This window comes from Cyprinus carpio, chromosome A5 (assembly GCF_018340385.1).
Source record: "Cyprinus carpio isolate SPL01 chromosome A5, ASM1834038v1, whole genome shotgun sequence".
NCBI lineage: Eukaryota > Metazoa > Chordata > Actinopteri > Cypriniformes > Cyprinidae > Cyprinus > Cyprinus carpio.
Window position 1 is genome coordinate 18,419,938 of NC_056576.1, and position 24,989 is coordinate 18,444,926.

The window sequence follows — 24,989 nt, forward strand, 5'->3', positions numbered from 1 at the left end:
TCCAAAACCTATTTTGGTATACACTGTAAAAAAAAATAATTTGTGAAATTTATGGTAAAAAAAAAAGTAGTAGTAATATTTTAGATTTTATATAGATTGAAACTTGCAGTTAAAAAAACAAAACAAACAAAAACATTTAATCAACTGATATAATGTTAATATACAAATCTACTGAAGCGCAACAATCTGTTTTGTTCCTTTGTAATACACTAACAACCACCAAAAAACAGCTGGTATTAAGAAAGCCACATTATTAATCAAAGCTTATCACAAGTACCTTTTTCACAAGCTGAGGTAAATAGTAGAAGGTGCACACAAAACACCATCACTGTAACACACGACACTAAAATAATGCAATAAACAGTAATTTAACAACATATTGTGTAACCAACCCTAGAAACATAGTAATTTCAGTGAAAACCCATTAAATGTGATGTCACATGGGTAATTTTGGTCAAAATTTAAAAAATTCAAAAAAGTCAATTTAAAGTTTATCACTGTAAATGATAAGATGAAGGAGCAGCCATATCACCCTGCAGCCCAAGACTGGGTGCCCACTGAAGCTAAGCAGGGTTGAGCCTCGTCAGTACCTGGATGGGAGACCTCCTGGGAAAACTAGGTTGCTGCTGGAAGAGGTGTTAGTGAGGCCAGCAGGGGGTACTCACCCTGTGGTCTGTGTGGGTCCTAACGCCCCAGTGTAGCGATGGGGTCACTATATCTGCATCTGCTGTTAGTCGCTCTCCAGCAGGTGGTGCAAGCGGGTGTTGATGAAGACCAAAACAATGGTAGAGCAAGTAATTCACAAAAAACTGATTTGCAGAAAGGGAGTAAGCGGTAAATAGAACTTTCATATTTATCAGGGACATTATGTTTATGTGAATAAGCTGATTAAGACTCAAGAGCTGTGTTTACGTTTAATTCAGCATCTTCGCTGTTGCTTGTTTCCTGTGAAGCCACATGTAACCAGCTTTCTCTACCAAAGGAGATTATAATACTTTTTTACCCAACGCTGATATACAGAACTAACATTACATCTAAGATATTGATGTCGGTTACTTAGTTTCCTTAGCTGTATATCGTGGCTTGCGTGACTCTGAGTTGTTATACTGTGGTTTCCCTCTTATGTCACACTTCAGAATTCCCCAACGACTCTTTATGTGCCTCAATACAGTAATACAGTGACATAAACAAGACCTCAGATCTCAGTATACACATTACTGATGATGCAAACTATACAGCAGGGATAGGCAACTCCGGTCCTGGAGGGCCACTATCCTGCAGAGTTTAGCTTCAGCCCTCATAAAAACTAACCTGCCTGTATCTATCTAGTAATCCCGAAAACACTGATTGCCTTGTTCAGGTGTGTTTAATTAGGGTTGGAGCTAAACTCTGCAGGACAGTGGCCCTCCAGGACCGAAGTTGCCTATCCCTGCTATTCAGGCAAGCAGATGAAACCAGAACACTGCATGTTAAACATTTCCCATAAAGAAAACACTTAACGTGGTTTATTGCCTCATAATAAATCACCAAATTCAGTGTCTAATAAATCAAATATACTATATACAGATAAGAAGACAGGTCCAGAATATTAACACAAACCACAAAGTTTCACCTAAGCCTTTTTCTCCCATAGAAATCCAGGTTAGTTTTAGGTTTGATTTTAGCTGCATATTCGTCTACTTTAGAGATCATCTGCAAATTTACCTCACAGTATAAAATAAATCCAATAATTCATTCAGTTTTACGTGTACTGGGCTACATACAAATGTGTGTCAAATGTTTTGAATTGAAATATTGACAGCTTAAATAAACAAGTATGTTAAAATTTAGCCCCTAAAAATGCAAGCCCTGAAAATACAAGGCACAAAAATGCAAGCACTGTTAATGCAATGCATTATTTTTTCAGTTAGTGCAATTCACCATGCTTTTTGTTTCAAAGAGATTTGTCATTATTTTACTTCCATAGGGAAGCGTTTTCTTATTTTTCTGTTTCTAATATATAAAAAAAAATGAATGGATGGCACTACATTTGAATTCATAATGTTTCCTTATTGTGTTTAACACAAATTATACTCTGTAGTTAATCTATCAAGATTTGCATTTTAAATGTGGCACTAAAGTATAAAGAGAAGTGTTTCTCTTTTTCACTGTGGTGATATCACAATCAAATTCAAAGAAAATTCCACCAGTACAAGAGCCAGAGTGAGAGTCCAATAGTGTGGGAGGGTACTCTATTATAGCCTAATATATATATGTTTTTTTTTTTTTTTTTTGATGACTCCCCTCATTCCCTGAGGTAACAACAACTATGTTGAAGGGGTTTTATATACAGCAGTCAAACAGACACCTTATAAAAAAATAATAAATCCTTTTATTAGTTTCTCTTTTTTTGTGTATTTGCTTGAGCTAGAAAGAGCTACTAAACATAAATAAAATGTGCAAAAGGATTTTGAAAAAATACCCTTAGAAAGAGCTACTGAACATAAATAAAATGTGCAAAAATGGTATTGAAATTTGTTTTAAACTGGTAAAATGTAACAAAATAAAATAAATTATAAAACATAACATAATCATAGAACAGTAGAACAGGGTGTCAGCCAACGAGTCATCTGATTCTGACCGTGTTCTTTTAGTACTCAGAGTCTGAAGCCAGGAGAGCATATTAAGTGTTGTTCAATGTATTTGTACTTTTTTTTTACCGAGCCGAGTGTGCGCGTTTCACACACCCTCTCCGGCTACGTTGAGTTTGTTGACACTGAAAGCGGCAAAAAGCGACGCATGCGCTTTTCACATGTAAAACTCAAGGGTGTATGGGTAATGTAGTCTCTGCTCTAGGTGGGACGAATTAGGAAGAGTGCATTATATGGGGGCTCTGAAAAGCTGCAGCGCAGGCAAAGGATTAAAACCTCTATTAAAACAGATGTCCAAATGAGCGTACCGGTACGCTAAAAGCACGTTCTGGGCGCACGGAGAGGTGGCGGTACGCTCAAGAGCTATATTTGGAAGTGGCGGTACTGAGTACGGGTGCGTACCGGCCCACTTAAAGCACTGAGTCCAAGTCAACAAATAAAAATGATAAATTCTAGTCTTGCCAGGTCATGTAGATGTTATGTGAACCAATATTGTTCTTCTGCAAAAATATCCAGCACATCACTGACAAAGAATGCTGAAACCTTTGTACAAACAAACAGCGGTAAAGACTACCCTACATGACATTCTTTGTCATCCAGCTTCCTTGTTTCATTGATCGTCTCTCTTAAGAAGCCGTTTGGGAAGTGTTACAGCAAAAAGACAGATCAGTTGCCACAAATGCCTCATAAAAGAAACCTCTGCTTCCACTGTGTCTGTGGTGTGTGTGTGTGTGTTGTGGGAGTTTTTTGGGTTGCAGTAATTGGTCAGCCCTACATTAATATCATCAGAACAGTTAATCAGTGCACCCTTTGCTTGCCCAATTCATGGTCAAAAGCTATAAAATATCAAAATGTCTTAGAGCAGTGATCCTCAAATCTGGCTGGAGAGATCCACTTTCCTGCAAAGTTTAGCTCCAACCCTAATCAAACAAACCTACCTGTGACTTTCTAATGATCCTGAAGACACTGACTAGCAAACTCATCTGTGTTCGATTAGGGTTAGAGCTAAACTCTGCAGGAAAGTGGATCTCACGATCCTGATATGAGGATCACTGTCCTAGAGCTATGGTGATCCATTCCAAAAGACTTCATATGGCTTATCTGGAAACTGAAAATGGGAAAAATCTACTTGAGGCCAATAATTAGTTTTATGTAAATTATTAACATGAATTTATCTTGCTGATTTTCTTTGGATTCTGTTGCTATTCAACACAATTATGGCCTGTGTCGGTCTTACAGTATCAGATCTTCAGTGTGTTGGATTGTAACTCTAAATACAGAAACAAGATGACCCCTTGCTCTGTTTTTGGCTGTTGGTGTATTCTGTCTCAAATGGACGTAACTATACAGCTCAGCTAGACCAGATCAAGGCAGGTTTTAAATGTTTTTTACTGACTATTCTCCACACTTTGGATCTAAACTGACTGTCAGCTTTATTTTAAGATCTCATAATGTGTAAGATCAAAGCTCAGTTGGATTCAATTCATATAGCTGACTTGTGCAATGACAAATGTTTCACTTTTCTTTATCAGGCAGTTTATTTGACAGTTTTTAACTCATTTTGTCAGCAAAAATTTTAAAATTGACATTTATGGTATAAACCTTTATTTTTAGATGTATTGCATGGAGTTAATAAATAAAAATGCTATAAATAAATAAATAAATAAATAAATAAATAAATAAATAAATATTATTAAAATAATATTTCTTTAATGCATTTCAATATTCTGAAACTGAGTGTCTTTACAAGAAGTTGATCTAAGAATACTAAAATTTAATATTATTGTAATATTGTTTGTCTTTACTAGAAAATACCCATATAATCATGATTATGATTGTTTTAACAAAACAAAATATTTAAGTACTCCTTGGATCAATAGCCAATGAATGTTTGGGAATTACTGCTGCTAAGTCCAGAAATGCATTAACACAAGTCATGTAAAACGTTTTATTGGATTATTCCTTCATTGTCAATTTACATTACGTCCTTTCAAAATGAAAAAAGTGGTCTAGCTATCTACTGGGCAACAGATTGGTGGGTCGATGTCATGATCTTTACTACCATCGTGTGGTAGAGTGATACATTACAAAATTAAAAAGATTTAGTAGGCTTCGATATCATTTATGACTTTTAAAGCAAGTCTTGTGTGAGCACATTAAAGCTTTTTTTTTATATAATTTTTTCCCCCCTTCTCTCTCTCCCAATAAGGTTAAAAAGTAGACTATTTTATACCTCATACCTTACTACCTTTATAATTTGCACTGGAAAAATATTTTCTTACTCAGCATTTTTGTCTTATTTTCCAGTATTAATATCTAAACATTCTAAACAGAATTAAAATTACATAAGAAAAAAAAAAAAGAAAAAAAAAAAAAGCCAATAATATGTTGAGAAAAAAAAATCCTGTTTTCCCTGTCTCACCCCACTGGCAGATATTTCTTCTTGTTTTAAGCATGAGCTTACTAAATTTTGATATTTTCCAGAAAACAAGAATTAAAATATTAGGTAATTTTGATTTTAATAATGCTTAGATATTTGTACTGGAAAGCAAGACAAAAACACAAAATAAGAATTATTTTTTGCAGTGTGGTATTAAATTAGGTAACGGCAGTGGCGCAAAAAGTGGGTATGCGCTATATGCGGCGCATAGGGGCGCCGCACCATGGGGGCGCCAAAGAGATGGTTAAATTTTTTTATTTTTAAATAATAAAAGTTATATAAATTTATATAAAAGTTTTATATAAAAAAAGTTATATAAATTTTAGAGGACTAACAGGCTAGAGTAGGCACCGGTAACCTCATAACATTCTGTGCTGTCAGACATACAGGCTACAGTTACATCTTCTGGGTGACATGTAAGCTGTAATTAGGGTCACATCTCTCTCTCTATCTTTAAAGATCTGTGCTATATATATGGGTTTATGTGTATATATGTGTGTGTGTGTGTGTGTCTGCATACCCCCCTAACACTGGATAGTTGCACCCCTGGGTAACGGCCTTTTCTTTTCTTTTCTTTTCTTTTCTTTTCTTTTCTTTTCTTTTCTTTTCTTTTCTTTTCTTCTATTTTCCTTTCCTTTCCTTTCCTTTCCTTTCCTTTCCTTTCTTTTTCTTTTTTTTTACCGCTCCTCCTTTTTTAAAGCTTTTGTCGTTACTGCTTGAAGCTGAGTACAAATAAATAATGCAATCAGAGTGAAGGACTGTACGATTTCGTGTTTTTTTCTTTTTTTTTTTTCAGGGAAAAGGCTGCTGCTCAGGGCAATAATAATTTAGACTAGGCTGTTTGACGTAACAAAATAAATGCATATCTCCTTCCTTTGCTATTATCCCGTTAATTTATCAAAGGCTGCTTTTCTGTGGCCTTGTTTCAATTTCTGTTTTCCAGAAAGAGCTGTACGGTTGCTAGTGTCACGGTGACATTCATATATGATGTATGCGGGCGAGATGGTTCCGTTCTCTTCAGTCTTCATTGTGTAGACGCAATATTTGATCATATTTTAATATCTGGTATGGGCGTGATCAACGTTCAGAAACTGGACTAGCAAAGTAGGCGTAAATTCTTAGGACAGCAGTTGATGCAGAGGATGTTTATGCGGCGCTAGGACCCAGGGGACAAGTTCTCATTCTCACAAGGCACATGCAATTTGCATGCGTATGTTCTGCAAGGCAAACCTAAACCACCGGAAGACCGAGCAATAGACTCGCAGACACGCTTATTGGCGTAGGACCACTATCGTGATGGGAAGCTTTCAGTCTTTGCCGGATGACCATCAATATCGAACCCTGTCACAGAAAACAGGCTGTGAGTATAACTATTAGGGAGGGTATATGCTTAGTGTAATTAAAAACCCATTACTTTATATTTGACCTACGCAGCACCATATACACAGGAAACGTATAACTATATAAATAATAAATCACTTAGACATGACGGAAATATCTTTTTGCACAACTTGTAATTTACAGCTCAGATCTGTACTGCATATATTTAGTGTAATATGTAGCCTACCTGTTGGAAACTATAAATGTTGATTTTTGGTTATTAGTATTCATAATTGTTTATGTGTACATAGGATGACAAAACAGTGGTTATGGAGGCTTGGTTTGATACCTCTGTACTGCAGACATGAAATAGGGACTTAAACAACATAAAAATGTGATAATTCACACATTCATCATTTACACACTCATGTTGTTCCAAAGCCATATGACAGATGGAGAGGTTTTCTGGCAGCCTTAATGACAGACTCAATAATCACTTGCTTTCATATTCTTCCATGTTAAGTGAACAATGACTGATGTTATCAATCTCTAACATTACCCTCGTGATCTCCAGAAGAAATAAAGTCATATGAGTTAGGAGCAAAATGATGATGAGTAAATGATGACAGAATTGTGTGTTTTTGGTTGACCGGCCTCTTTAAGGTTACTGCATGACTCATGTGATCATTCATAATTCAGTTAGAAGAGTAAGTCAAATGACAGCTGTGTGTGTGATGTGTTTTAGAGAAGTTTTAGCAGTTGTGTTGTTGACTTCACACATAGTGCACTGTGCAGGCTGGTGACTCTATTAATTTCATTCTCTTTCAGTTTCACTGGAGCAGATCGCAATTCTCCACAATCGCTTTAAGCAGCTCAGCCAAAACGAGGAAACATTATGGTAATCTGCAAGCAGTCGTTGTGTGTGGGAGATGATTCTGCAGAATTGTTCTCGTCTGAGTGTTGAAACAGAATGACTGTTCAGAATGCCTTTTAAGAATCAAATCAAACCAGTTATGCTTTTACTGGCTTTTTAGAAAAAATATTGCTGTGCTATATTTATGTCTGCTTAGGTGGTTTGGTTGGTTATACAACATATAATCATACACAAGTACACAAACCATAATGCCTGGCTTTTACCTGTCAAACTTAATTGTGTTCTCATTTAAAGGAGAGATGACCTTAAAACAATCCAAGACCTAGAAAGCAACCCAATTCGGTCCCAGATTATAGAAGCTTTCTTCGATAGTAGGTTTGTGCTTGTTTATATACTGTATATGTTATATGGTTATAATAGTGACAAGAGTTATGTGATGCTTGAAATGATCCCCTACTGACTCAGAATTTGAGATTGCATGTAATTACTAAGTCACATTTTTAAAGTTTCATTAGAAACATCTCAAATGTCAGTGGCTCTGTCTTTATTCAAAATGGATGTGAAACAACACCTTTATAGTAAAGGGAAGTCTTGAGGCACTGTGTTTTTTTTTTCTTCTTTATATGGCTAGCATCTTTTATATATCTAGCATATATAATATAGGTTCTTCTATATCTATTAATTATAGACCGATTGAACACGTTCTTCATTACAATACACAATATGTTTATTTACAAGCTACAACATTGTGTACTTTTTTAAGTATGTGTTTTTTCCAAGTCTCATTGGTCAAAATCATCTGCAAACCATAAACCTTAAAGTTTAGCATTCAGGGCTTAGCAAAACTGTTGATATGGAGCAATAAGACATTACTATGCCCACTTGTTCTTCACAGGAACTTCCAGAAAGATGGTGTGGGATCTGTGGAAGAAATTGGTTTCGAGGAATTCCTTACGGTCATGTCGTACTTCAGAGCACCACCTCAAAATATCACAGTGGAGCAAAGAGAAGAAATGAGAAGAGCCAAACTGCGCTGTAAGGGCATGCAGAAATGCAGTAATGATATTCAAAACATTCTCTGGAAACTAGGATACTTGGAGATAAAATACTAGTCAACTGAGCCATGAAGTCACAAGTAGTATTGATATAATACTGTCTCTTTCTTAATAGTCCTTTTCAACATGCATGACACCGACAATGATGGAACCATAACACTGGAGGAATACAGACATGTAAGTAATAACTAATGTTTGTGTAATTAAACCCACCGGAGTAAATCATTTATGAAATATGTTTACATGTGGGTAGTTCATGATTATCTTCACAGATTTTCAGCAGTGTTGTGGTCTGTCTTGTCTAGGTAGTAGAGGAGTTGTTGTCCCGTAGTGGAGCTCTTGGAAGAGAGACAGCTAAAGGCATTGCAGATGCTGCAATGCTGGAAGTTGCCAGTATCTCAGTGGGTCCCATGGTATGTTATTTAGAGGCTGGATCACAAACATTGCATGGAGTAACTATATATCAATATATCTGACAATACATCATTATTATATCAATATATCTGTGAAAAGTTTTAATCTAAATGTGTAAGAATTTTTCCCACCTGATCTAATGCTTAAACACTTGACATTTGTTGTTGTTACCTCATGTTATCAGGCTCATTTATTAATATTAATTCATATTTTTGAGTTTAATAAAAACAGTTCATGTAAATGGTACCACATGAAGCACATTTTATTTTGTTAACTCTAGGTGTCACGTTTTTGTATTTTCAGAATTAGAAAATTATTTATTTAATCATACATTCATTTGATTTATAATGAAATATCGTTTTTATGTCCTTGGTTGCATGTCCTCCATATGAAAGATATAGTTCACTTCTGGTATGCACACACACACACCCACACACACTCTTGCTAATCTGTCTGTTTGCTTGTTTGTTTTTTTCCAGGCACCTGATGAGTTCTATGAAGGAATAACATTTGAGCATTTTTTGAAGGTTTGTCAATTTGTCCATTTGTATGCATAAGCCACATGATCTAATTTACCGTTTGGCTATTTTCTTTTAGGCAAATATTGCAAATGTTTATTGCATTAAACATTATCACACATGATGGTTGTTAGCATAAGAAGTTGTATAATTTGATCATGTAAGACTTGCCTTACTGTTATAACCTGCCTTCACTCTCTTTCTTGGTTTTCTGCTCAACAGATTCTTAATGGAGTTGAAATTGAGATGAGAATGCACATTCACTTCTTAAACATGGATGCAACTGTTTTGTGCAAGTAACATTAGGTCTAAATACTGCTGGTTAAATGTATATTTTCCAGTAAAATATGCACTTTATTAGATGAGGCTGGTTTAGAATAGTTTGGATAGATCTCTAGTTCTATTAATTATTTATAAGATACTCCTACAAAAGTTGAAAAGCAATAAGAAAAGTGTGTGTTGATTTCTGAAACTCCTTGCTTTGCATGTGCATATTACATAATTATGGTACAATAGAATTAAAACTATGCAGGCATGTATTTAATTATTTTACAAAAATTTTGTAATTATTTTGTCTTTATTCTAAAATAACCCTACTATTTAAAAAAAAAAGTTGAATACTTATAACCAAATACAACTGTAATATATTTTTACTGAAATATATTAATACTGAATAGAACAATCATGTTATTAATACTGTGATAATAGCAATAGCAGTTTTGTGTGCTTTTTGATGTGCAATAATACTAATAAATGAAAACGGTACTTGAATCCAGTCTCGAAAAAGAACTGCAGTTACTCCTATCAACCAGCAGATATCGCTAATGTCATGGCTTTGTTTAAGTCAGTCGCTTTAGAAATACTCAGGTACTTGTACAACCAATAAGCATGTTTCAGCATGTTCTTGCAAGGGCAACTAAAATAATTACATTACAAACAATGCAACAAATTCTAAAATAATTAAATAATTAATGAGACTATGACAACGATAATCTGTAACGACTAGTGGACACCAAAGACCTTTAATCAATTTCATTAGCCACGTATAGTTCAATGATGACAGACTTTGAGACATAGAGCTGAAGGTGTGCTGTGTTAGCAGTTATAAATTGTGCATGGATTGTACACACATGGGTTTAACAGTAGAAATAAACCTTGTGTCGAGCATTTTATTTCCAAAAATGAATCTGGCATTTCCTCTGTGAAAATGCAAAAATGTCTCAAAATGAATTAATGTTTCTTCTGTTAACCTTAAAAAGAAGATAAAAAGAGTGTACGTGCACCCACTTTGTATGGAATCAACTTGCAACTTGCATTTACCGCAATAAAACGGTATCTTGCTACACTGAAAACGTTTTGTAATGCCCTGCTGTTTTTTCCCCTGAAACAATTCAAAGCATTTCTCAGATCTCTTCAGTATTTGACGGTAAAAAGATGATTTCATATTTCATGCGAAAGTGTCAAGTGAGGTTGCCAGCACTAGACAGGAAAGAAGTTCTCACACAAGCACCTGTTTTGATTGCATGTTATTTGATTACTTCCCTACCACAAGCTGCCTCTGAAAGACTGTGAGACCCACTACCCTCCTTTTTTTCTGTTTCATGAAAAGACATGCCACTCCCTTGGTTTGCTAGTAAGCAGAGCACCGCTACAAAAAAAAAACCCATCTGTGCTTCCACAGAAATCAACTTTTCAGATATCAGAAAGTTTGATGAGGTGTCTCATATCAAATATCACTGGGGTTGTTTGCTACAGCTGGTTTGCACAACTTCAGGACACAAGTTTCCAGGGCCATTCAACTTCTAGAGATCATTATGAACAGTCCTGCCATTAGAACTAGTGGAAAATACTCTCTGGATGATGTGCTGTAAGAGTTTGATGGATCCCAGGATAATGTTACAAACATAAGAAGGTATTCCACCAAAAATTGTTGTGGAATGGAATTTGTCTAGAATGGAAGACATGCATTTTTCATTGATAAAAGTCCTTTAGCATTAATTACAAGGTCTAAAGCTTTAGTCCTTTACTTTGTGTTCTTCAACACAAACTGCATTAAATGCTTAAATTAGATGGACTGTAAGTACATCATAAAGGTTTCCTCCCCCATGGTCACAGCGCAAAAATACTATTAAAACTGTAATTTGAAAAATACTTTAGAATAAAAATCTTTATATTAAATGACTATTAAAGAAATACAGTGAATGACAGTTGTCTGTGGTCTCCCAGTGAATTACATTACATACCGTTTAGCATTATGTGATTCATTTACATAAACAATGCTTTCATCTCCAAAATCTTTTTTTCTTTTTTCTTTTTGTCTCGCATTATGTAATGAAACTTCTGCAACATTCAATGACACTTTTGGCACTGCCAACCTTCTGACATGTACTGTAGAGTTGTGCTGGGAAGGACCACTGATTCAGTATGACAATGCCTCTACTGTAAATGTTTTGTTGAAAAGAGTGTACAAGACATTTTGCTTTTTCCAGTTGAATATTATAATAGACAGCATAATAAACAAAATGGGAAATGTTGATAAAGCATTTTTTCTTGTCCCTATTTTTCCTGAAAAACATTACCATGCAGAACTTGACCTATAATGAATCTTCCTACTTCTATTTCCACAGAAGCGTGTGACTAGTGCAAAGGGCCTGAGGTGACTATTTTTTTTACTGCAATCAGCCACTCACAACATCTAATTAATAAATCAGATTAACATATTAATTATTGATACCATGTCTCCTTAGTGGTTATATTGTTTGGTATGATATGGCACTATAATATTACTATTTTGATATAATATTACTGTTTGTGCTATGATGTTGTTATTTAAAGTGTCAGCAAAATACTGAATGGAAAAAAAGGAAGAAGAATTTGTGAATGTCCATGAGTGCAACGACATCGGTACAGTGTAAGAGCAAGAACAGAAGTTTATTTTTGTTTAGTTTATTTTGGAAGAATGAATGCAAAGTAATTTACATCACTACATACTGGTTTCATATAAATAAGTATCAAAATATATACATAATCACAACATTGACCGAAAGCATTCATAGTTGTGCATTCATAGAGTGAAATGTACAGACCACAGTCTGTTAATTATAAACGGAATGGCTTGAGATTCACTCACATCGACACAAACACACACTTGTATCTTGTGACGGGGAGACGGCTAGTCAGTTTTTTCCCCTTTCTGATGTGGTGAAACGAATGCGTCATTATAAGCTGATATCAGTCTTTTGCACTTCCTGCCTTCTAAAATGGTCTTAGCTGAAGGCTATGTCATAGATAACATATACATTTTTACTAGGTTATTCAGATCATGCTATAGATGTTAGCATTAACCACAAAAGCCAATATGGCTAACGTGTGACATCACAGCTTCAAATTTCTGTGTAATCAAAATGTACTTTTGAAGTGTAATCAAAATATTTTTGTCTGTGATGACATACATAACATCATAGTGTTGTTCAGAAATCCTGAGTAACTAGTGGTTTTGATCACATCCAGTTATACGGTATACAGTTTTGATGACAGTTGTTGCTCCATAACAAAATCAAATGAAAATATTTTACTGTCAAATAATTAAAGGAACCACGACAGTCGGCCAAATGGGATGATCCATTCTTGGAACAATTTGTATGACTTCACTTTTTTTGTCCATATATATGGATAAGACAGTTAGGACAAAAATAAATTATATTAATAAATAAGTCAACAAAAAACATCTCTTCAACAGTTATAGATGTACAAAAATAAATATTAATAAATTACGTAAATATTGTTTTATGTCACAAAACAAACTTCAGTTCATCAAGAACCATTTTTGGTACTTTTTCTGCACATTTTCCCCTTTTTAAGAGACTTCTGTTCTTGAACTGCTTGACTAAGGAGCTCCTGAAGCCGAGTCAGGACAATGCATCCATAGGCTTTCTGCTGGAAAATATTTTGTGCATGGGGAATTCCTGTTGGACTTTCAGCTGGCTCAGGAATGGGTATATTTGGCTGCAGGATTTCTAAGATACAGTTCACCCTCACAGCAATGTGGCGAACATGTGTAATCATCCTGTTGAGCCCCTCCGCCACAGGGTTGGTTGGAGGATTTAAGTCTTTCTGCTGCTCCATCACTGTCTTCATGTGCGGCAGAAACTCCTTCAGGTGGGTGTAAACACTCAAGATGCGCTGCGATATGGTCTGGCCAGAGACTGTTGATACTGGAACATTGTCCATTTGCATATCACAGATCAGGTCTGCAAAATCTTGACTGGTTTTCTGAATGAGAGAAGACAAGAGCCTATAAGAACCCTGGTTGATTCATACCTATCTATCTATCTATCTATCTATCTATCTATCTATCTATCTATCTATCTATCTATCTCTTGATTTTTAGTTGCTTTGTCTTATGATAAATCTTTTTAAGTCATCTTGAGGCCCCCTATGGGCCTGGATAAGAACCAGTGACCTAGACAGAAATTGATTTTTAAAAATAAACCCACTTTGACACCTAACCCCATTCAGTGTCATGACTGTCTTTTGCATGACCCATATATGACCCATACCTAAATTTGGCTATTATTCTGAAAGACTCATTTCCACATTATTGTATATTCTTGTACAGTTTATACTGTCAAAGAGTTAAATTTACAGTTTCCACATATTCCCTCCCACTCTTAAAACAGCCCAGTTTTGTAAATGGAAGGAATCACCTCATTGTATGTGGAAACCACCCAAGCAACTGTTGACCATATTAGGCTTACATTGTCAGAGCATCTCTTCTTCGTTGTACCAATCACAACTGATTTAGGACCACTGACGTAAACGTTGTTTGCAAGGTTAACAATTATACTTAAAAAAAAAAGTAACTAGAAAGAGAGTACTTACATATGTTTCTAAGAGCTCTGTCGTCCTCTTGCTCATTAACCTAGTGAGCCGCAGACTATGCCGCAGAAGCTGGCTGCAAGTTTCGTTCTTGCATGACACTGTTGGATGTACTAACTCAACAGCAATCAAAATGAGGATAGCGAGGATCATTCCTGAAAAAAAAACAAACAAACAAAAAAAAACATGTAAATAAAGTCATGTTCTACAAATCACCTAAGCTCAAGTCAAAACATATTCATATTTTATGGTGCACCCTTTCATAGATACAACAGTAGATCTTTAGTTTCACATTCACTGGAGTCAGAATGACCAGATATCCATCTTATGAGTGCACACACACACACACACACACACACACACATATATATATATATATAATCAGTATACATAAAATCACATGCAACATACTTGAACAAATATGCATGTTTATGTATATTGTAATTGGGTTATTAATCGAATCTCAGCATTAACAGTGTTGCATGTTTGACCATTGTTAAGCATGACTGTAAACATATTGTTATGTGTGCAGTGTGGCTGTGATACTTACTGAATTTTGCTTGTGATCTCTGAGACAGGCAGACCATGTTCCCAACATGACAATTCATTCTCCGTTCACAGACAAAGTTTCAAACTGGTCATGATCACAACTCTGAAAAAGTTTTTAAAGACTGAAACCACACATTTGTCATTGGAAGGAAATGACGCAGCCAGCTTTCTGAGGCAACAAGAGTTCCCAGAATTTTTTTTCTTTTTGCGTCTTCATTATCACATGTACTATGTGTAATGTTGCCTCCTTTAGTTGCCACCCATTTTTTTGTGTAGCTGTATCTCCCTATGTGATGCAGAGTCTGGATAGGTTGAGAAATCATGTCTATTTGTCATAGCTCATTTACGCCTGATGTCAGATAAGCCCATAAGTATAGATGTCATGAGATTTTACTCTTACCTCTCATATCTTGAAAAGATTTTTATGTTGCACAATTCCACATGACCCATGAATCTCTCATTTATCTATGTATTTGGAATAACATAAAATAGGTAGATTACTTTTATTTTTTAACATTAATGCAAGTATACCCTTGGATTTTGAGATCACACTTTTCTGACATTTTTTTTACATTGTGTTTAGCATCATTTTCAGTCAATAACATTGCTCCAAATTTGACAATGCCATGCTAAAAGCAACAAAAATTAGAAAAGGAACCACCATCCAACACTCTTCCACCCTTGCTCTGAACTCTGTGCCTGTTGGTTCAACAGGAAGTGGTCTTGTAATAGGAAGGTTTCTCAACATTAGATTTTCACTGATACCTTTCAATCTTTTGACGCAAAAGCACAAAGTTGGGAATTTCAGCCACCAATCAACTTCAGAAAAGGAAGGAAGATGACAAACACTCTGCTGTGCTTTGATTTGCTGCACTTCTATTCAATGTTTGTGTGATGCAATGACATATTTATTGTATGCAGAATGACTAAAGTGGACAAAACATGCATCTGGTGTTAACTGAGCTAAGCTTGTTTTGACCCCTTTTGACTCAGGCCTACAAGGGAAACCCCAGAGCCAAAAGTTTAGAACTTGCACAAATTCACTATAGTCCCCCAATTAAAGGCTGATCTCACAGCCACATCTGTAAAAATACATTCATACGCTTAGTCAAATAAATGTATTTCTTGGGTAAGAGGTCTGTTTGTTCATGCATAAACATGACACTTATGTGGTAAGTCACAGGGGAAATCAGTGTCTTCTCAGCAAAACACAGGTAATAGGAATTCAGTACCTGGTACTTTCCACAATTTCTACCAAAAAATCATGCACTATACTGTAGGTAACGTTTCGTGGGAATGAGGATAAACTGGAAGTGTTGGATTTACCCTTTTATGCTGACTGTGGTCACACTCCCCTGTATTCGTATTGTTGTTTTAACATCCTAGGTTTTGGATGTGGGTGTGGCAGCCGAGTCTTGAGAACAGAATCTTGAGTACTTTCTACCAAGACACCCCCCTCTAATGTTTATCAGCTTCAGCCAACTCTTTGGAAGTGTGACTGTGAAAATTCAGTAGTATTTGTGCAGACAAGTCTGCATTTTATATTTGGGCCAAAAAGATCAAAGACAATTTCTGTTAACCTCTAAACCTCACAGGATGTGCTTTACTTGACAGTCTGAGGAAATTCCCTACTCTCCTTTATGTATTTCTCATAATTGCCTATTTAGGTTTTTTAGTCTAAACGCACATCAAAAAATTACATAGAATCTGACCTTGTTGTTGCAACGGAGCTAATAAAAATGATAATATGTTGCAAGTGAACACTGCTCTTATTATAATTTATAAATAAAAATACGACAACAGTTGTCATGTTATAGATAAATTTAGCTAGTTCTAAAGGTGATGATACACGGGGCAACATTGTGAACACGGGGCAATGTTGCCCTCAACGGGCAACCAGGTGAGACACAGGGACCACAAGCTATCTAAAGTATCCTGATACAAATTTGTTGGCCATTCTCAATGGGAAAGTGCCCAAGCACAAAACTCGGCAACCTTGCTCAAAAAGTTGCCCCGTGTATAATCACCTTAAGAGACATTTGACATTTTGAATGATAAATCCTCAAATAATGTTTAAAAAAAGTTTTAAAAAAGTATAAAATGTATGAATGACATGTAAAAAATAAAATAAAATAAAATAAATGTATCAGAGGTGCAGGTTATCGGGACTCGCTGATTAATGACTCGATCAACTGCAGGAACAGTCGATCATATGTTACTTGCTATAGCTATGTAAAATAGCCTCCAGAAGACTGAAATGACACTAATTGTGAGTGTACATCATTTTAATCACTATTCCCAAATAATCTATTGATTTCTTTGCATGTAAAACTTTTTTAATTAGCACAAACATTCACTAAGTGCGCATTTAAGGGTGTTGGAAACGATAAAAGTTTAAGCCGCGTGCACGAGCACACACGTTCTTTCCTCTGATTGCCCGTGGTAGGCATTGCGTAACTCACTATATCCCAACGGATCTGTTTGCTTCCTCCTCCTCCTCCTCCTCCTCCTTCTTCTCAGGAAGTGCAGCCGCTAGTCTGAAGAGAGGCTCCGGACTCCCGCTCTCGCCGTACCGAGCGACTCGCGCGTCATCCATCGCGATGCCCTGCCTGCTTTTGCAGGCACCCGTGAGCGACACACGCCAGTAACAGATGAAGGGTGAAGAGGATGCGCTGGAAGCAGCAGGCTGTATGCGGGCAGCAGGGAGACGCAGCGGCATCATCCTCATCCTCAGCATCAGCAGCAGCAGGGCGCTCGGTTAGCTCCCACCCCCACTCGCTTCGTCTTTTCCTCCCCTCCTGCAGAAGCATGCTTGCGTGAGGGATGAGGCTGGAGACAGGGACATCAGGCCAGAGCTGCGGCCTTCTTCTTTTCACAAGAGCCGGGCTCGCCATCATCGCAGCAGCAGCATCCGCCAACGCTTTGCCATCATCACACCAGCATCTTTGGTAGGCAGCCTATCTCTCCTCTTCCGCTCGCCGTTTTTGCATAAGAAATGCCATGGTCATGTACTCAACCCCACATCAGTAGCCATGGCAACCACATCCTGTTAATAAGCGCTTTTTCACCCCCCCCCCCCCCCATGTCTTTATGTCTCTGGAGCGCAGGCTTATTTTACGCTTAATTTTCGTTGTAGTAAAGATATTCATTTGTTGTGATTTGTAGCTCTTTTCTGGAGCTGTATTTGATGTGCAGTGCTTTTTTCTCTCTCCACATCTATAGATCTTTTTTAGAATGCAAACCAAGTCAGACGTTTATATATATATATATATATATATATATATATATATACACACACACCACACACACACACACACACATAGAGAGAGAGAGTTACAGTTCATAATTAAAACAGCATATTTGCTTTCATGTTTGCATTTTGATTCAGTCAGTGACACTATTATTGCCATTATATTTCACTCAGGCACAGTGTGTTCAGCCCATCAAGATGAAGCTGATTAATTATTTTTTTCTTCATTGCAAAATTACATGAAGCTAAACACTAATAGGTAAAATAGATGGCTGTGATAAAAAAAAATAATAATACATGTTTAATACCTGCTCAATGATATGTGTAAGGCAGGCTTCATAATATCTGGTAGCTGACATGTGCTGAAATGAATTTAATCTAAAATAATTTTACTTTATTCAGAATTTTTTGTTTTTTTTTTATTTTTTTAATAATTTGTATTTTTTATGTTTTTATGTTATCTTATTAACTGAATGGATTAATTTTTTACTACCATTATTAATTTAGCACACAACAGGATCATAATGAACTAATCATTATTATAATGTGATTAAGAACCGTGAAACACCAAAAGGGTAAATCATATCTATACAATAAATAATTTACTTTTCTTTATGCATGCATATCAAATTTTAACTAAAATTTTGATATTGATGAACTCATTATGCATCAACTTTTCATGTATTCAGTAGCTTCTGTTGTCCAAAGTTTTATACATGGATGTTTCTTAAAAACATGGAGTTTTTTTTTAATTGATCCACTCTGTGATATCATGCTAGTTGTTAACAAAAAAACAAACTTTGAAAATATTTCAAAGAAATGTATCAAACAATGCAGATCATTATATTTATAATTGCTCTGATGGGGCAAATAAACTGCACAAACAAGATAAAGTATACACTCCTTTTTATTAGTTGTAGAATAATTAATATATGGTTACTTTTTTTACATTCTGAAAATTATGAATAAATCATACAGTAAAAGAAATGACAAGAAAGTAACTTACTTTACAGAACTGGTCATTATAAGGTTAAAGAAAACTTCTAACTAATAGTTATCTTAAGATCTCACACTTTTTCTCTGAAAAGAGAAAAAAACTTAAATTTTCTTGCTCAGCTTACTTGACCTTTGACCCCCAACACACTGTGTGTTTGCAGGTCAGTGAGCAGATCCAGGAGCATGAGCAGGAAGTTGTGTGGCGTGAGCAGATGTCAGGGTATAAGCGCATGCAGCGGCAGCACCAGAAGCAGCTGATCGCCCTGGAGAACAGGCTAAAGGCCGAGATGGATGAGCACAAGCTCCGGCTGCAGAAGGATGTGGAGACCCAGGCCAATAACACCTACATAGAACTGGAGCGGCTGGCCAAGAAGCAAGCTGCACAACTGGACAAGGAGGTGTGTGCTCCTGCTTTACACATTGTGGACAGGGTCATGAAAAGTTTATTTACATTTTTGTCTGTAAATCAATATATATTATATGGTGAACATGCAGTGGGGTCCAAAGGCTGAAGACCACATTAAAACCCTGGAATGCAAAATCTAATTTGAACTTGGAAATAAACAAAGTTTTAACATTTTGAAATATGTAGAACAAAGAAATGTTATGAATTCAAATTATTATGAAATATTTAAATTTTCCCAGTATTTAGTATTATCAAAAAAGCACATTTGTGACACTGATCACATGAAGTCCTTTGTACAGGCGGTCAGCTTGAGTACTGCTGTGATGAAAACAAAAGGTGAAAGAAATTCTGCAGTTAAAATGCATTCTCATAATTTGTAATAAAAAATAACATAAATAGAGATTTTCACTAGTACCATGGTGAGAAAATATTGTTAGTTTACTAATGCACAGCTAACCACAGTGACCTTTTTGTGATACTTGTCCTCCTTTGGGCCTAGATGATTAATTTGTATGTGGTTAATGCTGCAAAACCAGATGTTATTTCTTTTGTTTCTCAAAAGATGAAATCCTCGGCAGCTGAAGAAAAAAGAATCCAGCAACAGATCTTGGTCCAGCAGAAGAAGGAACTGACCACCTTCTTGGACACACAGAAAAGGCAGTACAGACTATGCAGAGAAAGAATGAAAGAGGTGAGATTAGGACAGTAAAATAAATTCACAGAACACAGTAAAAACCCAGGACAGCATTTTATGTGTAGGCCCCACTCTTCTGGGCCCAATGAGAATTTTTAGCGGGCCTCCTTTGTCACAGGGCCCTGAATAATGTCAGACCAACTGTACTTGTAAACGGCTATATTCTACTGACACATTTTTGCAGTAAATTCATCTAATGTGATCTGTATACAACAGGAAATGAATGAAGATTCAGATACACCAAAAGAGGAGAAACAGGAGCGTTTGTCACGGCATAAGGAAACAATGCAGCGCTCCCAGGCTGAGGAGGAGGCCCAGCTGCTGAACCAGCAAAGACTGGTTTACGAAAGGAGTTGCCGTGCTCTAAAAAGAAGAAGCCTTATCAAGAAGCACGAGTTTGAACAAGAGCAAATGCGGGAGGCAAGGAATAACACGTCACAACAAAGAAAGTCTCAAGCACATTGTTTTGTTCTTGTGAATTTTGAGGTTTCATTTAGACATATCCATATACTTCCATTCAAAAGTTTGGGTGTATGTTATTTGTATTCATGTCATTTGAAAATAACTCTTTTCTATTCTAATACATTTTCAAATGTAATTTATGTCAGCAGCCAATACTCCAGTCTTCAACGTCACATGATCCTTCAGAAATCATTCTAATATGCTGATTTGCTCCTTAAGTAACATTTCTTATTATCAATGTTAAAAACAGTTTTAAATTTTAAGTGCTGCTTACAATTTTTGTGGAACTGTTATTTCTATGGAATATTTTCTTAGAATTCTTAAATGAATGGAAAGCATTCATTTGAAACAAATATTTTGTAACAATGTAAAAGTCTTTACTGTCACTTTTAATTAATTTAATGCATCCTTGCTAAATAAAAGTATTAATTTATTTCAAAAACTAATCTTACCTCAAACTGTTGAAAGGTAGTTTGTGTATATTATATATAGTGATATATACTGCTGATCACAGTTTCTTTTGCAATTTCACAAGTCACAAAATCACAAAAAAACAACAACAAAACAAAACACAAAGATCTTTTTTACACTAATCCTTTTTTTAAAAACCTTATCCTTTTTTGCTGGTGTCTTTCAAACTATTTAAATAGTATTTATAAATGACTTGCTCTTTGTGTTGAAGAGCTTAACAAGAAGAAGACACAAAAAGAAATGGAGCATGCATTGATGATCAGGCAGGATGAGTCCACCCAAGAGCTGGAACAGCGGCATCTAGAAACCTTACAAAGGCTACGCTTTGAGCTGATGCGCCACCAGCATCAAACTGAGCTGGAGAACCAGGAGGAGTACAACAGTCGACGGCAGAGGGAGCTACACAGGAAGCATGCACTGGAACGCCGACAGCAGCCCAGGAACCTTAAGGTAAACTGTACAATTTGTAATGGTAGGTAGAACTAATGGAAACTATAAAGGAAAGAAAGTGGACATGAAGGAGAGAAAAGCGAAAAGCACAATTGTATTTAGCTTTTGTATGATGCATTGTAAAAAAAAAAAAAAAACTAAGGAATCTCCTCTCATTATAGACATTGGAAATGCAGATCAAAAAGCAATTCCAAGATACTTGTAAGGTGCAAAACAAGCAGTACAAAGCTCTGAGGAACCATCAGCTAGAGGTCTCCCCCAAGAGTGACCACAAAGCCATCCTGAAGTCTCTGAAGGAAGAACAGACCCACAAGCTTGCACAGCTGGCAGAGCAATATGAGCAAAGCATTAATGAGATGATGGCCTCTCAATCGGTAAAGTACACAGACACCAGACGAAAACGACCCTTTAATGGTGAATCCACACAATTTGTGCTTGTATCCTAGGTTATGAACTTGAGTCTTGCAGTACTCACTAAGTTAGTTTAGGATTTATGCAAGAACATTTTTCACATTGCTTCTTTGGAACTGGAAAGAACCTGATAAAATAGAGATTGTTTCCATATCTTTTCTCACATTTCCTAGTGAGAAACGTTTCCAAAAGCAGCTACTGGCCAAAACCATTTGACAGGTTTCCCTCTAGTGGCTATAGAGGGAAATGACTATTCACAACCAAGCCAAAAATTCTACTTTATATTGCCAAAATCAAGCCAAAAATTCTACTTGTTATATTGCTGCTTATATATGAAATATTGTTTCTACTGACTACAAAAGGAGATGAGACATTACTCAGTACTATCTACAAGAAAACCATATATGATACACTCTTATAGTTTTGTTGAGATTTTAAATTTGACTTTATTTCTATATTTTGTTTACATTTTAATTTTAGTTAATGTTTTAGTAATTTATTAATATTTTGTAAATGTCTATATAGTTTTTATTACATGTTAGGTTTAGTTTATTTAGTTTTAGTTATTTTAGTGAAATAAAATGTTTTATTTTTGAATGTTATTTCAGTTAATGTTTATTTTATTTCAAGTAATAAAAAAGTTTATTTTTATTTTTATTATTAACCCTGCAGTAACCCCCCTCAGTGTTTGAGATAATAATTGCAGCATGTAACTCTCTCAGTTACGTTTAGATGAAGAGCAGGAGGCTGAATGTCAGGCTTTAAGGCAGCAGCTACATCAGGAGATGGAGCTCCTAGATGCCTATCAGAACAAAACGAAGGCGCAGATGGAGGCCCAACATGAGCATGAGCTGCAGAAGTTGGAACAGAAGGCATCCTTGCGCCGGGCTCACTTGGAACAGAAGGTGAGCTTTTTTATTTATTTTTTTTTTACAGTAAATAAACCTCTGTGGATAGATTTGCCCATAACTAGTGAAATAAAATAAATAATACCTGAAATACCAAGTACACAGTCTGCCCACACCTCTGTCCACAGATTGAAGAAGAGCTGGCCTCACTTCACAAGGAACGGACTGAAAAAATCAAGCATTTATTTGAGCGTCAAGAGCGAGAACTGGAGATGTTTGATTCGGAGAGTGTGCAGCTAGGATTCGGAAGCTTGGCCTCATTTGACTTTCCCAAGGATGAGGCCAGATGATCCAACGGAAGTCGAAGGGACTGTTCAACACTGATGTCTTTGGACACATTGTGCCTGCACTGTCCCTGATTGTTGGATTTACCAAGATCACCCAAACAGTGACAATGCTGGATCAATATCTTATAACTCATATCGGCTGTGAGAACTTGGCTGAAATCCTGAGAGGAGAAACTAAACAGCCACAGACACAAAAATGGTTTGGTGATGCATCACTGAGCTTATAAACCAAGAAGAAATATCTAGACAAACTGACCTTTTCTCCATGCCATTGTCCCACTTTTGGTATTAAATTAGTAATTCAGGATATTTTAGTACAAGTAAGCACTTTGATATGTTAAGTATGATCCCATCATGTAAGGTGGAGATGAAGTGTGACATGCCTTTGGTGTCATCAGAGGACATTACGACTGTAGAATGTGTCCTGCGTCTTCACCGTGGCTATTAGCTGTTTTGTATGTATCACAGAGAATGTGACAACTGTTGATGAAAACTTTACGCAGAAGCAGATTTTGAAGCAGTGTCTGATTTTAAAATATGGTGAATACATTTAATTAATTTCATATTGTGGAACCCACGCTTTCTTTTTACTTAGAAAAGGGGGGGTGGGGGGGCGACAAAAAAAAAACAAAAAAATGTATTCATTGTTCAGTATCCTAAATTAATTGGCATTAGTTTTATCAGGATGTGGATTTATTACATTGAATCAGTTCTTTCAGAGTTACTGGTATTATTGCATGCACTTTAAAAGACAAATTCAGGTTGTGAAGTGGAGCATGAATCTGTCAGAGATTTTAGCCGTGTACAAATAAAAGTGGTCATAGCAGTTTTGTTTTCATGGCTATTGATACTGAACATAAGCTTTATCTTTGATATAAATACCCGCCAAATTGCCAGATGCCTTTAAGTTATGTTGATGAATGTTTTTCTTTTCCTTATTTTGCACAATTTGTTGAATTGTGATTCATTCAATGTGGACTTATCACTGCTCTTGTACAGGGAAAATGTTGCAATTTGTGTTGAACAAATTTTATATAAATATTTGTATATGATAACCTAAATAGGGTTTACATATGTATTGATCAATCATTGCCAACAAAGATCTATGGAACTCTTGTTCAGTGAAGGCAGAGGAATGCAAACTTATTTTTGTAAGTAAAACAGAAAGTAACTTATATTCTCGTGCATCATGTGACAGCCTACATGTCTGATGGAGCTATAATGCGAACACCTCTGTGTAACAGAGTTCATGGCTTGCTGTCATTTAAGAAAGACACCACTCCAGCAACTAGTAGAAGGGGTTCAGTTGATTCTAAATTCACAACAACATGTACTTTATAGGCAGATTTGTGGTGTGTAATAAAAGATTCTTTTGGCCTGACCAACTACTATCTTTTATAAACTCTTGACATTATTCCTGAGTGTCTCATAATGTTTTATCAGTGATGATCGGGATGATTTCCTGCTACTGTCATTTAAGGCCTCTTCTCCGGCAAAGCCATTGTTTAAACTGCAGTTGCACAAATGAAATCATGTTTAAACAAATAAACACAATGAAGTTTTGATCGGCTAATGGCATGCTGAGAAATATTGAGCAGTTTCTTTAAAGCTAGAGACCAAGGCTAGGTATTTATTTATTGTGGTTGCTGATCTGCATTTCTGTGTGTTTTCTAGTGCATACTGTTCAGTAGTTATGTCTAGTGCATGATAAATGTTTGCTTGTTTGTTAATGTAAAAACCTATAAATTAAGGAAAACTATAATACAGAACCTTAATAGGCCTAATGTTTATATAATAATCACAGGGTTTAAATAATAATAATAATAATAATAATAATAATAATGTGAACACCTGGGAAAGATTATGGGCAATATATTTTATTATTAAGGTGTTTTACCATCATCCAACATTCTCAGAATAGATTCATACAACTTCTGAATAGTAGAATGTCGTCCATCAAAAAAACTGCTAATTGA

At 35.9% G+C, this 24,989-nt stretch overlaps 3 protein-coding genes across 3 annotated transcripts; 2 read left to right on the forward strand and 1 right to left on the reverse strand.

Annotated features, from left to right (window-relative positions):
* Positions 1 to 6,055: 6,055 nt before the first annotated feature.
* Positions 6,056 to 10,603, forward strand: LOC109096976 (calcineurin B homologous protein 3-like). The gene is made up of 8 exons (XM_019110669.2): positions 6,056 to 6,430; positions 7,219 to 7,288; positions 7,559 to 7,639; positions 8,160 to 8,299; positions 8,435 to 8,496; positions 8,625 to 8,732; positions 9,213 to 9,260; positions 9,474 to 10,603. Exons 1-8 carry the CDS (start codon positions 6,367 to 6,369, stop codon positions 9,549 to 9,551), a joined length of 651 nt encoding a protein of 216 aa, XP_018966214.1. The 5' UTR covers positions 6,056 to 6,366; the 3' UTR covers positions 9,552 to 10,603.
* A 1,578-nt stretch (positions 10,604 to 12,181) lies between these two features.
* LOC109096974 lies at positions 12,182 to 17,419 on the reverse strand. The gene is made up of 3 exons (XM_019110666.2): positions 14,680 to 17,419; positions 14,133 to 14,284; positions 12,182 to 13,523 (listed from the first exon to the last, which is right to left on the reverse strand). The coding sequence occupies exons 1-3, from the start codon at positions 14,735 to 14,737 to the stop codon at positions 13,065 to 13,067; spliced, it is 669 nt and encodes a 222-aa protein (XP_018966211.1). The 5' UTR covers positions 14,738 to 17,419; the 3' UTR covers positions 12,182 to 13,064.
* A 27-nt stretch (positions 17,420 to 17,446) lies between these two features.
* On the forward strand, positions 17,447 to 24,402 carry LOC109096971 (serine/threonine-protein kinase TAO3-like). Its single transcript, XM_042756286.1, has 8 exons — positions 17,447 to 17,626; positions 19,086 to 19,322; positions 19,893 to 20,021; positions 20,241 to 20,440; positions 21,164 to 21,407; positions 21,569 to 21,781; positions 22,541 to 22,723; positions 22,855 to 24,402. Exons 2-8 carry the CDS (start codon positions 19,137 to 19,139, stop codon positions 23,014 to 23,016), a joined length of 1,317 nt encoding a protein of 438 aa, XP_042612220.1. The 5' UTR covers positions 17,447 to 17,626; positions 19,086 to 19,136; the 3' UTR covers positions 23,017 to 24,402.
* The last annotated feature ends 587 nt before the right edge of the window (positions 24,403 to 24,989 follow it).

Excerpts from the sequence above, each read along its gene's own strand:
- LOC109096976 (XM_019110669.2), top strand. The coding sequence starts at position 6,367 with ATGGGAAGCTTTCAGTCTTTGCCGGATGACCATCAATATCGAACCCTG. Across the intron at positions 7,640-8,159 it reads GAAGCTTTCTTCGATAGTAG|GAACTTCCAGAAAGATGGTG; the intron begins GTTTGTGCTTGT and ends TGTTCTTCACAG. Across the intron at positions 8,733-9,212 it reads GTATCTCAGTGGGTCCCATG|GCACCTGATGAGTTCTATGA; the intron begins GTATGTTATTTA and ends GTTTTTTTCCAG.
- LOC109096974 (XM_019110666.2), bottom strand. The coding sequence starts at position 14,737 with ATGAATTGTCATGTTGGGAACATGGTCTGCCTGTCTCAGAGATCACAA. Across the intron at positions 14,285-14,679 it reads GAGATCACAAGCAAAATTCA|GAATGATCCTCGCTATCCTC; the intron begins GTAAGTATCACA and ends TTTTTTTTTCAG. Across the intron at positions 13,524-14,132 it reads CAGAGCTCTTAGAAACATAT|AAAACCAGTCAAGATTTTGC; the intron begins GTAAGTACTCTC and ends TCTCTCATTCAG.
- LOC109096971 (XM_042756286.1), top strand. The coding sequence starts at position 19,137 with ATGTCAGGGTATAAGCGCATGCAGCGGCAGCACCAGAAGCAGCTGATC. Across the intron at positions 19,323-19,892 it reads CTGCACAACTGGACAAGGAG|ATGAAATCCTCGGCAGCTGA; the intron begins GTGTGTGCTCCT and ends GTTTCTCAAAAG. Across the intron at positions 21,782-22,540 it reads AGATGATGGCCTCTCAATCG|TTACGTTTAGATGAAGAGCA; the intron begins GTAAAGTACACA and ends TAACTCTCTCAG.